At 34.5% G+C, this 11,864-nt stretch overlaps 1 protein-coding gene across 3 annotated transcripts; it reads left to right on the top strand.

The window, feature by feature from the left end:
- The first annotated feature begins 5,030 nt into the window (after positions 1 to 5,030).
- Positions 5,031 to 11,607, top strand: LOC135837885 (uncharacterized). 3 transcript variants are annotated; one of them, XM_065353319.1, is made up of 3 exons: positions 5,042 to 5,917; positions 8,411 to 8,479; positions 8,610 to 11,607. In XM_065353319.1, exon 3 carries the CDS (start codon positions 9,788 to 9,790, stop codon positions 10,973 to 10,975), a length of 1,188 nt encoding a protein of 395 aa, XP_065209391.1. In that variant the 5' UTR covers positions 5,042 to 5,917; positions 8,411 to 8,479; positions 8,610 to 9,787; the 3' UTR covers positions 10,976 to 11,607. The 3 variants fall into 3 exon arrangements, 2 of the variants coding, with proteins under 2 accessions (XP_065209391.1, XP_065209399.1); XR_010557273.1 differs by lacking the exons at positions 8,411 to 8,479; positions 8,610 to 11,607 and adding an exon at positions 6,020 to 7,176 and having other exon boundaries at positions 5,031 to 5,917; XM_065353327.1 differs by having other exon boundaries at positions 8,411 to 11,607.
- Positions 11,608 to 11,864: the final 257 nt, after the last annotated feature.

The raw sequence follows: 11,864 nt of genomic DNA, 5'->3' as shown, positions 1-11,864 counted from the left end.
AAGGAATCAACAGGTGGATATTCACTTCGATCACCAATACCAAGGTACACATTTCCAATTGCAATTATTTTTATTTTTTTTTATTTATTTTATTTTTTTTTGCTTTGCAACTTTTCTTTTTCATTTTTTTTTTTATTTTAATTAATTGATGAACTCAAAAAATCATAACATCGCTTTTGCTAATCCCCTTTACGAATTAGTGAATAAAATGGACCCCAGTGCTAATTCTCAGAGTCACGATGAAATGCGTGAATCTGAGAATAATTCCCCAAACTCGCGGTCTCCTAAACGAACATCTTATGTCTTTGATTGTGAAATCACACCGAATAAATTAAGTCGCAGTGATAATCCTCAGATTCACGATGAAATGCGTGAAACTGAGGACAATTCTCAAAATTCTGAGTCTTCTAATGATGCAGCCTACTCATGTGAATGTGAAATCGCGCATAAAAGGATAGATAAGGTCATCAAAAACTTAGTCAATCATATCAACGATTGTGTTTCCCAAGATAAAAAATCGCGTAAAAATCCGAAACTCGATTCCGATCAATCTTCTGACTCTGAGGAAAAAACTTTGATTTTTGACGAAAAAACCGATTCTTACCTTGACGAGGAAAAAATTCTTAAAAATGAGAGTTATCTCACAAAAACAAAACTCGAAGAGGCTATACCGATTGATGCGGTGATAGGATCTAAAACTTTGCAACAATTAATGGAAAAACCCCCTCATAGTTTGGAAAAAGAAGCTGCCACTGCAGCTCTCAGTTTGATGACAACTGAAATTTTGGAAAGCTCAGACAAAGAAAATGATGACCGAGAATATTTATCGGAAAACTCTAAATCGCTAGGTGACTATGGGGCATCTACTAGTGAGATCCTCGCCCCTTACAAAACATCGATTTTGAGTGATTACATCTTTGTAGGAGATGGTTTAAGCTATTTTCTTGCGCGCAACGAAATGGGTAATCCCCAAAGTATGCCAGAATTCTTGAGAGATCAAATTTCGCTTGAGGAATTGTACAGTCGAATTCTTTTGACCACTTTTCCACCCAAACCAAAATTTATTTTTTCGGCTGCACAACTCGAGTACAATTATTCTAGAAAACCGTACAGAATAATTGAGGATCAATTGAGAAACGTCTTGAATTTATTATTGATTCAGAAAGATGCTAAATCAATAATTTTACTTTTCCCTCTCTTGAAACCTCGGGCCAATACGGACTCAGAAGTAAAAATCAACAGATACCTTGACTTTAAAAATATGTTTTCAAAATTAAGTACTGACCCTAGAGTCACCTTTTGGATAACCCCTTCTTTCAGATTTTTGGAAACTGAAACCGTGTCTCGTAACAAAAATCCATACCTTCGGCCAAAACTAGGAAGAAGAGATGAATTGCTACCCATCGACAGCAAATTCCACTATGCTCATAATTTACGACGATACTTTCCAAAAACACAGGAATTTAAGGCCGTTAGAGACAAAATAATTGACAAAATTACAAAATTAGAAAAATTTCTCGAAAAACAAGACCAATATAACCAACGTAAAAAAGTCAAAGGAAGTCTCAAAGTAATGTTCGATCCTCACACTGCTCCGTACATAGACCCAGGCCACCCTGAGTCAGAACTTGACCTATTCCAAATTAAAACATCTCAATACTCAGGTCAATTTCGAGAGGGGCAAGATAATTCTGGTAGATACTCACCAACCGAAGCTTGGGAAAATCAGGGAAATTGGCCTGATACGCCAGAACCACCTCATGTTGAAATCCCAGTCGAAGATAAAGTTGAGAATGAGATCGAAAAAACTCTCACTAAAAATCAAAAAAGAAAAATAAAAAAGAGAGCCAAAAAATCCAAACCCTTAATTCCCGTAAAATTTGAAAAAATTAAATTAATCAATCTCAAAAAAGTAGAAAAATCCACCATTTATCAATTAATTGATAAATACACGAAAGATCCAGGATGTACGCCATTACTGTGATCATTGGAGGCAGTTTCGTTACCCTCCAACTTGACACAGGATCCCTGCCAAACATCATTTCAGAACCCTCTGTTGAATTTTTACAACAAATAGCCCCCAATAGTATTCGATTAATACCTCTGCCTGAAAAACTCAGAATCAGTTTAGCTGATGATACCACCAAAATTATTTCAGATCAGTGTTTAGAGATTGAATTATCTTTACGCACTGAATCATTCAAAATGCCATTTTATATTATCAATTCACCTGAACAAATTTTCATTCTGGGTAGACTTTCAATGGAATATTACAGAATGAAAATTAATATCCATAAAAGAACACTGACCTGTGAGTCTGAATTTTACAAACCTTTCGATGTATATTTCAACCCCCGAAAAGAAGCAAAAATCACCCCCGTAAACTTCATCAATACCTTATTAATCCAAAATCAGGCAGAGGATTCAACCCCTCCATCCCTTGAAGATATGATAAGAGATCCACCTCAAATATCTTACGATCTGGGCTCAACATGGGAGTACACTATTCCAATTGAGGCACCTCCTTGTTTTAAACCCCTCATAAATGGACAAATTTATCATTTTGAGACTCTAAAGCATGAATTCAAATACCCAAATGAATTCAGACGTATGCTGGATGAGCTTATAAGGGATGATAATGCGGAAAGAACTACACGTGAGATGCGTGCACAACACCGCGACCACCCCTATGACTCAAAAGATAAGTCAATCCAGAAGAGATTTTACTGGGGCAATTGGAGTAATGACCCCTATTTGAAAAAAATTAAGCACGATGCTTAATTTTCAAAATTTATAAAAATTAGGGACAACACGAAATTTTTAGGCTCAAGAAGACCAAGAATTACAAGAAATCACTGATGACAGCCAAAATTAGATGGAAACATTGTCAGGTAAGAAATATTTCAAAATTTTTTTTTAATTTAATTAGAATAGGTTAGTTAAAAAATTAAGAATACTTTTGCCTTTTAACAAGTATTAATTTTAGTCTTAATTTATGCTTCATAAGAAAAACTAGAATTAATTTAGTTAATAATCTATTTTCTCATGTACATAGTTTTTTCTCATTTTTTTTTAAGTTCGAACTGATACAATCTAAAAACCATATAAAAAAAAAAAAAAAAAAAAAAAAAAAAATAAAAAATCAAAAAATCCCAAAAAACATATGTGTACATCTTCGAAAGTATCCTTATTAACTAAAGTTAATGAGTGTTTGTTTTTGAAAGCTCCAAGACCTCCCCCGTTCAATACAATAGTTTCCATAACCAATTCAAACTCAACCGCAATAGATACTAATTTCACCTAAAAATGCACCCAGAAATAGTAAGAACTTAATTTTTTGCAACATAAATCAGTATTCCACAGTCGTCCCTAAGTATAAAATTTTTTTTATCAAAATATTACAATTTTTTCACTCGTGCCTTACACTTGCCAAAGTGTAAAAATTTTTTTTTTGTTTTGTTTTTTGTCTTTGTCAAAAATTCAATACGTATGTCCCAATTTTTCATAGAAATTTCTTCTCTGTTCATCCCACTTTTTGGTTAAAAACTCATGATAGGACAAAATTTAAAAATTACCAGTGTCCAAATTTTCAAAATTTTACTCAACATATGCCCTAATTCATGGCACTGGTATTTTTCCTTTTGTACAACCTTTTTCTAAAATTCTAAAATCCAAAAATTTTATAAATTCAAGAAACCTCACATCTGGCCCATTTTTTGATCAAAACTCACGATGAAATAAACTTTAAAACCTCCATAAAAATTCAAAAATTACCAGTGTCCAAAAATCCAAAAATCACAACACTGACACTATTCTAAATTACGACACTGGCAATACATTCCCTTTTGTTTTGTTCAATCTTAAAAATTTCAAGATTCCAAAATTCCAAATTTTAAACTCACCAGTGTTGAAATTACAAAATTCACTTAACATATGCCCTAAATTTTAACATTGGTAACATATCTTCCGTTCATTCTACCTTCATCCCCAAAATGTCAAAAATCTATTTGTAGAAAATCCCCAAGAAAAATTTCTTCAATGTTGTGAAACCAAAAAATGATCATAAAAATGTACTTACGTATGCCCTAAAAATTACAACATTGAAATCATAATCTTTTCTGTTTTTTCTTCATTTTCCCTCTATAAAAAATCCAAATTTTTGTCCCATAAATACCTAAACATTCACGATACTAGCTTCCAAGACATGTGATTTGTCCAAATTGACGATTCACTTCGTCTGGCGCCTGACGTGGGTTACAAACCTTTTTGACCAAAATCATACATGTCACATGCCTTCGGAGCTAGAAAATTTTACAAACAATTCCCTTTACAGAAAATTCAAAACCCAAAAAATATTTAAAAAATTCTATCCTCATGTTGAAATACTGAAACTTATTTATTGCGAAAAATAATTCGAAATTGTCAAACCCAAACCAACCCAATATGACACAATTCGTGCCAAAATATTGTCAAAAATTCAAACTGAAAAATATTCTCATTTTTAGTTACTTGGTTTTTGCCAGTTGATTTTGGGCTCTATTTTTTTTGATAGAGTTCAGGGTTGATTGGTGAAGGCTAAGCAATTAAAAGCTACAATAAAATTCATCTGAGCGATGATAACTTTCCATCTTACATTTTTCAACGAATTTTTTTTTGGTAAAAATCCCAACCTTTCAAAACAAATGCTCGTAACGATAACGAACACTAAAACCTACCCTAAATATAACTTAAAAGACCACCCAACGAAAAGGGAACACGATAACGAGCAGCTGGAGTTTCTCAACCATTCATAAACACGGTATTTATGAATGAAGTCTCAACCCTCTCGGTTATGGTACTATGTGTACAGTTGTACACATAGCCTTTTAGTATAGGCAGGTAAAGGAACCAGTTTGAGTTGCGAGAAAAAGGCATTCACCTCTCTATCGCGAAATAAACGTTCAATGAACCCTTCTAAAACATTACGAAGCGTGTTTTGATACAGAGTAATTCTATTTCGATTTCTATTTTTTTTTTTTTTTGCAAAAATTCAGTTTTTCAAAATTCAATTTTTCAATTTCTGTGAGAACTAATATGCAATGCATATTACTCTCAAGAAACCCAATACTCGAAAAGACTCACCCAAAAATAATTTTAACCGCTATAAAAAACCAAAACTCGAACCTAAACCATTTTGAAAATAAATTAAATCCAAAAAATCCATTTTTCAAACTTCAAAATTAGCCTTTTCGACCCATTTTTTCCCAAATCAAAACTAAAACCCAACTTTCCGGTTCCAAATTAAATTCTTTCCATCAAATAATTATTTCGCAACTTTCAGAATGCTAAATTAATTAATTAAAAAATTCCAAAACACTTTTTTCATCGAAATAATTTATTTCAAAAATTTGATTCACAAAAAACACCCTAAATTACTCATTTTTCCGAAGATTTCATCGTAATAAAATACCCCAAACCGCTCAAAATTTTCAAAATCGCGTGGGGCAACTTTCTGGATCATCCCCAATCACTCCGCGACCCTTCAAAAATCCAAAATTTATTTTTTCGAAATTCTTTGAATTAAAAATAAAAATAAAATTTTTTCGGCACCTCCCCACGAAAAAAGGACTTCCGGTGGTGAAACGACACCAAACCGAATTGGCTACGACCAATCAAAAGCCCTAATCACGCGCGTGCCCACCCCATAAAACCAGTTTTGCAAAGTATGCAAAATTAATTAAAAAACTTTCTTATCAAAACACATTTCACTTGATGAGTTGATGAATGTTTCTAAGCAAATGCCGTTCAGTTAATTCGAATAATTTAATTATTTGCAAGTGTGTTCTGAATATCAAAGTTCAAAATCGAATGAAAATGTCATTAGTAACAAGTATTACGAAAAATTTCAACGCCACGGTGTACGGTGAAAGATTTATGCGTAAGTAATGGTGTTATTAAATCTCAAAAAGAAATCGCTTGCTCTTACATTTCGTAGCTTACTTTTACATTTAGTGCTACAAGTATCTTTTTCTTTCTTTAGCGAAAATGACCATACTATCGAAAGACACCGTAGACAAACTATTCGTGAAGTACACGGTAGAGACCGATATTGAAAGAAATAGAGTATACGTCTGCGAAAATCGAAAAGTGATTCTAAAATCAGTGATCGATGAGACACGAATGTGTCCATCGAAGAAATGATCAGCGAAGTCCTTTTTCTTCCCCTTTCGTTTATCACCGGTTGTTGTTTCTAATTTGTTAAGATTTAGTACTCGCTTGTAACCTTTGCCTTTGAGATTTACTCCTCAGCTCGGCGGCTCACGATCAAGATCGATCAAGCAATGCTAGCTGAGTAGTACTTCTCAAAGGCAAAGAAGTATCAATCGATTGATTGATAATTTTTTCGTCGCGTACTCGCAATATGAACGGGCATATGTGAGTAACTAAAATTTTATTACTAAAAGTGATCCACGTGATGGTAGGGTAACATCACGTAGATCTCAAATGAAGAGTAGCTACTCCTAGTTTGAAGCTACCTTCTGAAAAGCATTTTGTTTCTTTTTCCATTGAAATTCGAAGCAAATGCTTTTCTACAAAATTTCTAGATCAACCTCAGACTGACTGATAATAAAATTATTTCAATTATCCTAGCTTTAACATCTTATCAGCGTTCAGTCTACTTTCACATTTTGGCCTTTATGATCTAGAAATACAAAATAATTTTCAAAATCAACACTGCCCAAAAAACTTATCATCGATCTCAACTACAAATGATCTTGGCACTTTTGGCATAAAATTTTCGGCAAATTTTCCAAATTCGATCGATGATAAGTGCAATTTATAACGTATTTTTTTTTACATTTTTCCAAATTCCCGCTAGTATTACAAAAATTGTAAAAGCTACCGATTTTTTTTTCGTAGGTTATATTTTTGTTTCACATATCGTCGACAAATTTGGTCACAATGTATAGTTTTTCTGTTTTTCAAGATTACTCAGAATTTTTTGTTCTTACTTGAATCATTATATTATTTTTTTTTCGTAGACCATTCGAATGTAATAATTTTCTTTTTCTTCACGACGATTATAATCATCAAGGTCTCCTGAAATTTTTTTTTTAGTAGATTGCGATGTAATTTTTTGTTTCCCTCCCTCCTGATATCCGGTGACAATATAGTTATTTTTTCTATTTTTTCTTACTTTGTGTACTGATTTTTCCATCGACACTTATACTAATCTCACTCACGGCTCAAAATTCAACATTTTAAAATTTTTTCTTTCATGTAAAATCTATTTTTTGGACACCAAAAGTAGAAAAATACAAAAATGCAAAGATAGTGAAAAGGAGAAATAAAGAAAAATCTTCAAGTGTGATTACACTGCATGATAAATATCGCCGGTACTGATCAAATTTTGAGCAAATTGGACAGCCTCGATCCTACGAATAAAAAATTTTTTTTTTTAGATGCTCATAGAATTTGATCAAAGGAGTATGAAAATTTTATTAAATGAAAAAATGGAATGTTACCTGAGAAAAAGGATTCTGCACAGATTTTGAGAATTCATGTCGTACGAATTTTAAACTTCTCCAAAAAATTCTCAAATTTTCAAATTCAACAAAAATTCTGCAATTTTTTTTTTTTTAAAAAAATTCTTGATTTTGAGAAAAAGCATGGATTGATGAATGAAGATCTGCGAACAAAAATAAAGAAGAATGAGGAAAGAAATAACCCAAAGTTCTGGGTAAAGAATAAGAAAATTTATACTTAACTTAAGATCTCCAGCTGCGAAAAAATGAAAACATACATAACTAACTACAACTAAGTTAGGGAAAACTGATCTTTAACTAACGAATAACTAAACTACTAACTAACATTTATGCTTCGAGAATAAAAGTGTAAAGAAATAACATAACAAATAACTAAAAACTAGAAAAAAAAAAAGGATATTTTCGAAGCAGGAACTGAAATTTGTAAAAAATTTCAAAAAACCAAAAATTGACCCAAAAAACCAAATCTGAAACAAATGAAAAAAACATCACAAAAAATTAGTCACACATAAAAATGTCTCTTAAAAATACACATATAAAATTAAAATAACCTAAAAACTACCAATTACTTAAAAAACAAGTCAAAATTCATCAAAATTCAAAATTCTTGGCTCAAAAAATTCAATAACAACCAGCAACGTCAACAAGCATGAAATTGCAACGTTGCCAATAATACGATACTGTACTATTTTCGGCAATAAAGTACAGTTGATAAAAATTGACTATTTTTTCTTCTCCCTCCCCTCTTATCCTCCTTATACCCACTTTTCGATATAACAAAAGGAGGATTAAATTTCTCAATTTTTTTTGAATTTTTTTTGAAATTTTTCGTGTATGTGCACTAAAAATTTGGTATTTTTTTTTTTCTCAATATCTGTTTACAGTGTAGTTCGTGTATCCTGTTGCGTGGGAATAGAGCTTGTTGTGGTATCTACGATTCCAAAAGAGGACGAGTAAGAAAATACTAACGAAAAATTCTAATTAAATTTCCAGATATTTTATTTATTTTTTTTTGAAAAATAATCTAATCTTCATTTGTGTGTATTTTTGTGTGCCTTGTGTGTGTATTAATTTTGATTTCAGATTTAGATATCGAGATGTATTTTCAAGCGATTTGTGCGAAGTGCGGCGAGCCCCTCTTCCCAGTAGTACACTACAACCAGCTACACATTTCGACTTGCCACCATGTCTACCACCAACGATGTGTTAGTCAACTTTTGACCGAAACCCCGAATCGAAACCCTCGAATTGCACGCTGTTCTTCATCAGGCTGCTCTCGATTCCTAGCGACGCAGGATTTCTCGAGGATTGACTTCATGTTCGTCTCCCAGGAATCAGACCCGCATCAACCACCTCCACCAACCCCACCAGCGACCAATCGAGGTGAAATTGATATGCTGCGCGATTTAAACCGTCAACTCGAGGCTACGATTGTTGGAATGACCGAAGAAAGGCGACACCTAAAAATTCGACTATTTAATGCGGAACAAGAAATTAAAAACGCGAATGATCGATATCAACAGCTCATGAATCATCAAATCGATCGATTACAATCATCAGACCAACGAAACCCAGCGACCTTTTTTCGAACTTCGAGTATTCATCCTCAACCTGGCGCTGGTCCAAGTCAGCTAAATATTCTTCGTATGCCTATCAGCCAAACGTTCCACTTCGATCGAGACAATCAACCAACCGGCTCTTCGATTTCGGCTGATCATTTCAAAACGCCACCACCCCCCCCTTCTCGACCGCAGCCTCGAAGAAATTCATCTAATCGCGACAATCCGAGCGACAACGCGAGCCAAAAACGCGACCGAGACAGCACATCATCAGAGGACAATAGCCCAGACAACCGCCAACAACCACCTACCCCCCGCCGCTCCAAAAAGAAGTCAAAAATAAGGAAACCCCCACCAACACAAATCAAGGGGACGCCGGGATGCAAAGGAAGCTACCACACACGCTACCGCAAGTGATGGGGTACCGAATCAACGGAATTATTACCATACTACCCTTTCAACTCGTACCCCCTCGATTTCACCGCTGCCGGATACAAGATCGGAGAAGGAGAATTTGTTGGTGCTTGGTTTGCCTATAATATTTTATTAATTGGCGACGGGCATATCGCTTCCCTGGCTCGATTCCTGGGAAGAGGGAAGGAATACGATGAATATTTAGATCTAGATCTATACCGAAGAGACTTACTTTTGGAAGATTTAGTTGCGTATCTCAACGAATTCGATAGTCTACCCCCCAGGATTATGTTATCCATTGGGAACTATGATGTTCACGAGGGAACAACATATCAAGAATTCACCAACCTGATGTGTCAGCTGTCAATGACCTTTCAACGCTTTCGAGTGAGAGAGCTCATCCTCGTACCGCTCTTACCTCTACCCCTTCGCTCGAATTACCTGCATTCGCATGAAAACATCACACGAGCCTTGGACACGAATTGGGGACTCGAATTTGGCGCAACCACAACTCGCATCGACCAGATATTCGAAGCAATACACGCAGGCCACGCGTATTACGACGAATTTGGTCCATATTATAACCTCGACGACTACCTGAATGTAGCAAACCAAATTCATTCACGATTCATTCCACCCCTGCAACCTCGCCCCTCTGCTCTTCGCGCAGCGCAGGCCGCAGCAGAAGCTGCAGAGAACGCCGGTGAAAACCAGGTAAACGACCAGGCGGCAGGAGTCGAACGAATGCAAGAAGATGAACCCCGCGCTCCCACCTCCGCCGACAGTACAGCCAACAGCGCCGTAAATCCATCTTCAGGCAACCATTCGATCACAACATCCCAAAATCAAATCTTTTCATCTCAACAAGTTGGCAACGCGATCATTACTGCGGTGAAATCAAGTAAAATCAACGAAGAAGAACGAAAACGTCAGGAGTTGATTGCAAACCGCCATTTGCAAGTACAAAAGGAGGCTGCAATCGAAGCAGAAGAAAATCGACGACTACAACGTCATGCTGATAACATCGAAGCTTTTGTCGATTCTGTCAACAAAGGAGAGGTCAATGATATCTACTTGCAAACACAAGTATTCGATAAACTTTGCAAAAAGAACCTCGCAAAAAATACACGATCTACCTGCTCCACTCCTCGAACATCACCCATCCCTGATGTATCTACTTTATCGGTAAATTCGCCTAATAAATCTTTTTCTGTTCAGCCTCAGGCGCAAGATACGTCTGACACTTCTCAGGTAGATGCTTCAGAAGATATATCGGAGCCCAGTACAGCTTCAACATGGCTGGAATCCATCAACGAAGGAGATGAATTCGACGAAGCGATCAACAACGTTGTCGATCAGATCGAAAATGCGCCGAATACCGATAACGATAAAAAACCCGACGATGACAAAAAACCCGACGACGACGATAAAAAGACTGATGATCCAGAGAAAGACGGGCAGAAATCTCTCGACTGATTCGAAATCATCAAAAAACTAATCAGTATTGTATCAGTTCATTTTTTTTTAATTTTAATTTAACTTATTTTTAGTTTATTTTCTTTAATTTTTGAAAAATTTAGGAACTATGTCATCTTATTTTTTAATTTTTTGCCAAAGAATTTATGTTCATGTTTATTGTTGACCCTTTTACAGGACTATTTTTTGTGTTTATCGTAATGTTTTTTGTGTTTAATAAACAGGAGAAGATGTTGAGAAGAAGACAGCTATGAGTTTTATTTTCACTGATTTTATCTTACTTTTTCAGAAATGTTTCTTTTGTGTTTGCAAAAGAGAATTTTAATAATTTTTTCCAGCTATTAACACTTTATTCAATTTTTAGGAATATTTTTGACATAATCTTGTAATTTTTTTTTGTAGCTTTCAACAGAGACAGAAGCGTCTCAGTCAAAATTCAAAATTTAACAACTATCTAAATTTACTTACGATACACTAAAATAATGTTAATGCATTATACTAACCTTGACTATTTATTTCGTAGATCGAACCAATCTAGTCACACAAGTGCATGCTTGTAGTATGATCGCTGCAGGACCAGCGTAATAATTGCAATTCCATCTTCAACTTTGCATCCTGTAATAAAAATGAGAATCAACATTGGACATAATTTCTTCAAATATTTTATAATGTTGTACAAAAACAATAACTAAGCTAAGATTTTTTTTTGTATTTTTTTTTTTTGTTTATGTCGTCGTATATGCACATGTATGAAAAAGCATTGTAAATTTTCCCCCTCTTTTTTAAAATTTACTACTGGCACTGTCTACAAATTGTACAAATTACCTTTTACCATCTATTTTTTTTTGTTTTGTGTGTTCAAAAATCATAATCGATCATTATTTTTTTT

The sequence above is a fragment of the Planococcus citri genome, chromosome 1 (assembly GCF_950023065.1).
Source record: "Planococcus citri chromosome 1, ihPlaCitr1.1, whole genome shotgun sequence".
Taxonomy (NCBI): Eukaryota; Metazoa; Arthropoda; class Insecta; order Hemiptera; family Pseudococcidae; genus Planococcus; species Planococcus citri.
Note: the sequence above shows the minus strand (reverse complement) of the source record. Positions and strands in the feature narration are given on the sequence as shown.

Bases quoted from the DNA above. Each gene is read 5' to 3' on its own strand.
- LOC135837885 (XM_065353319.1), top strand. From the start codon at position 9,788: ATGTTATCCATTGGGAACTATGATGTTCACGAGGGAACAACATATCAA.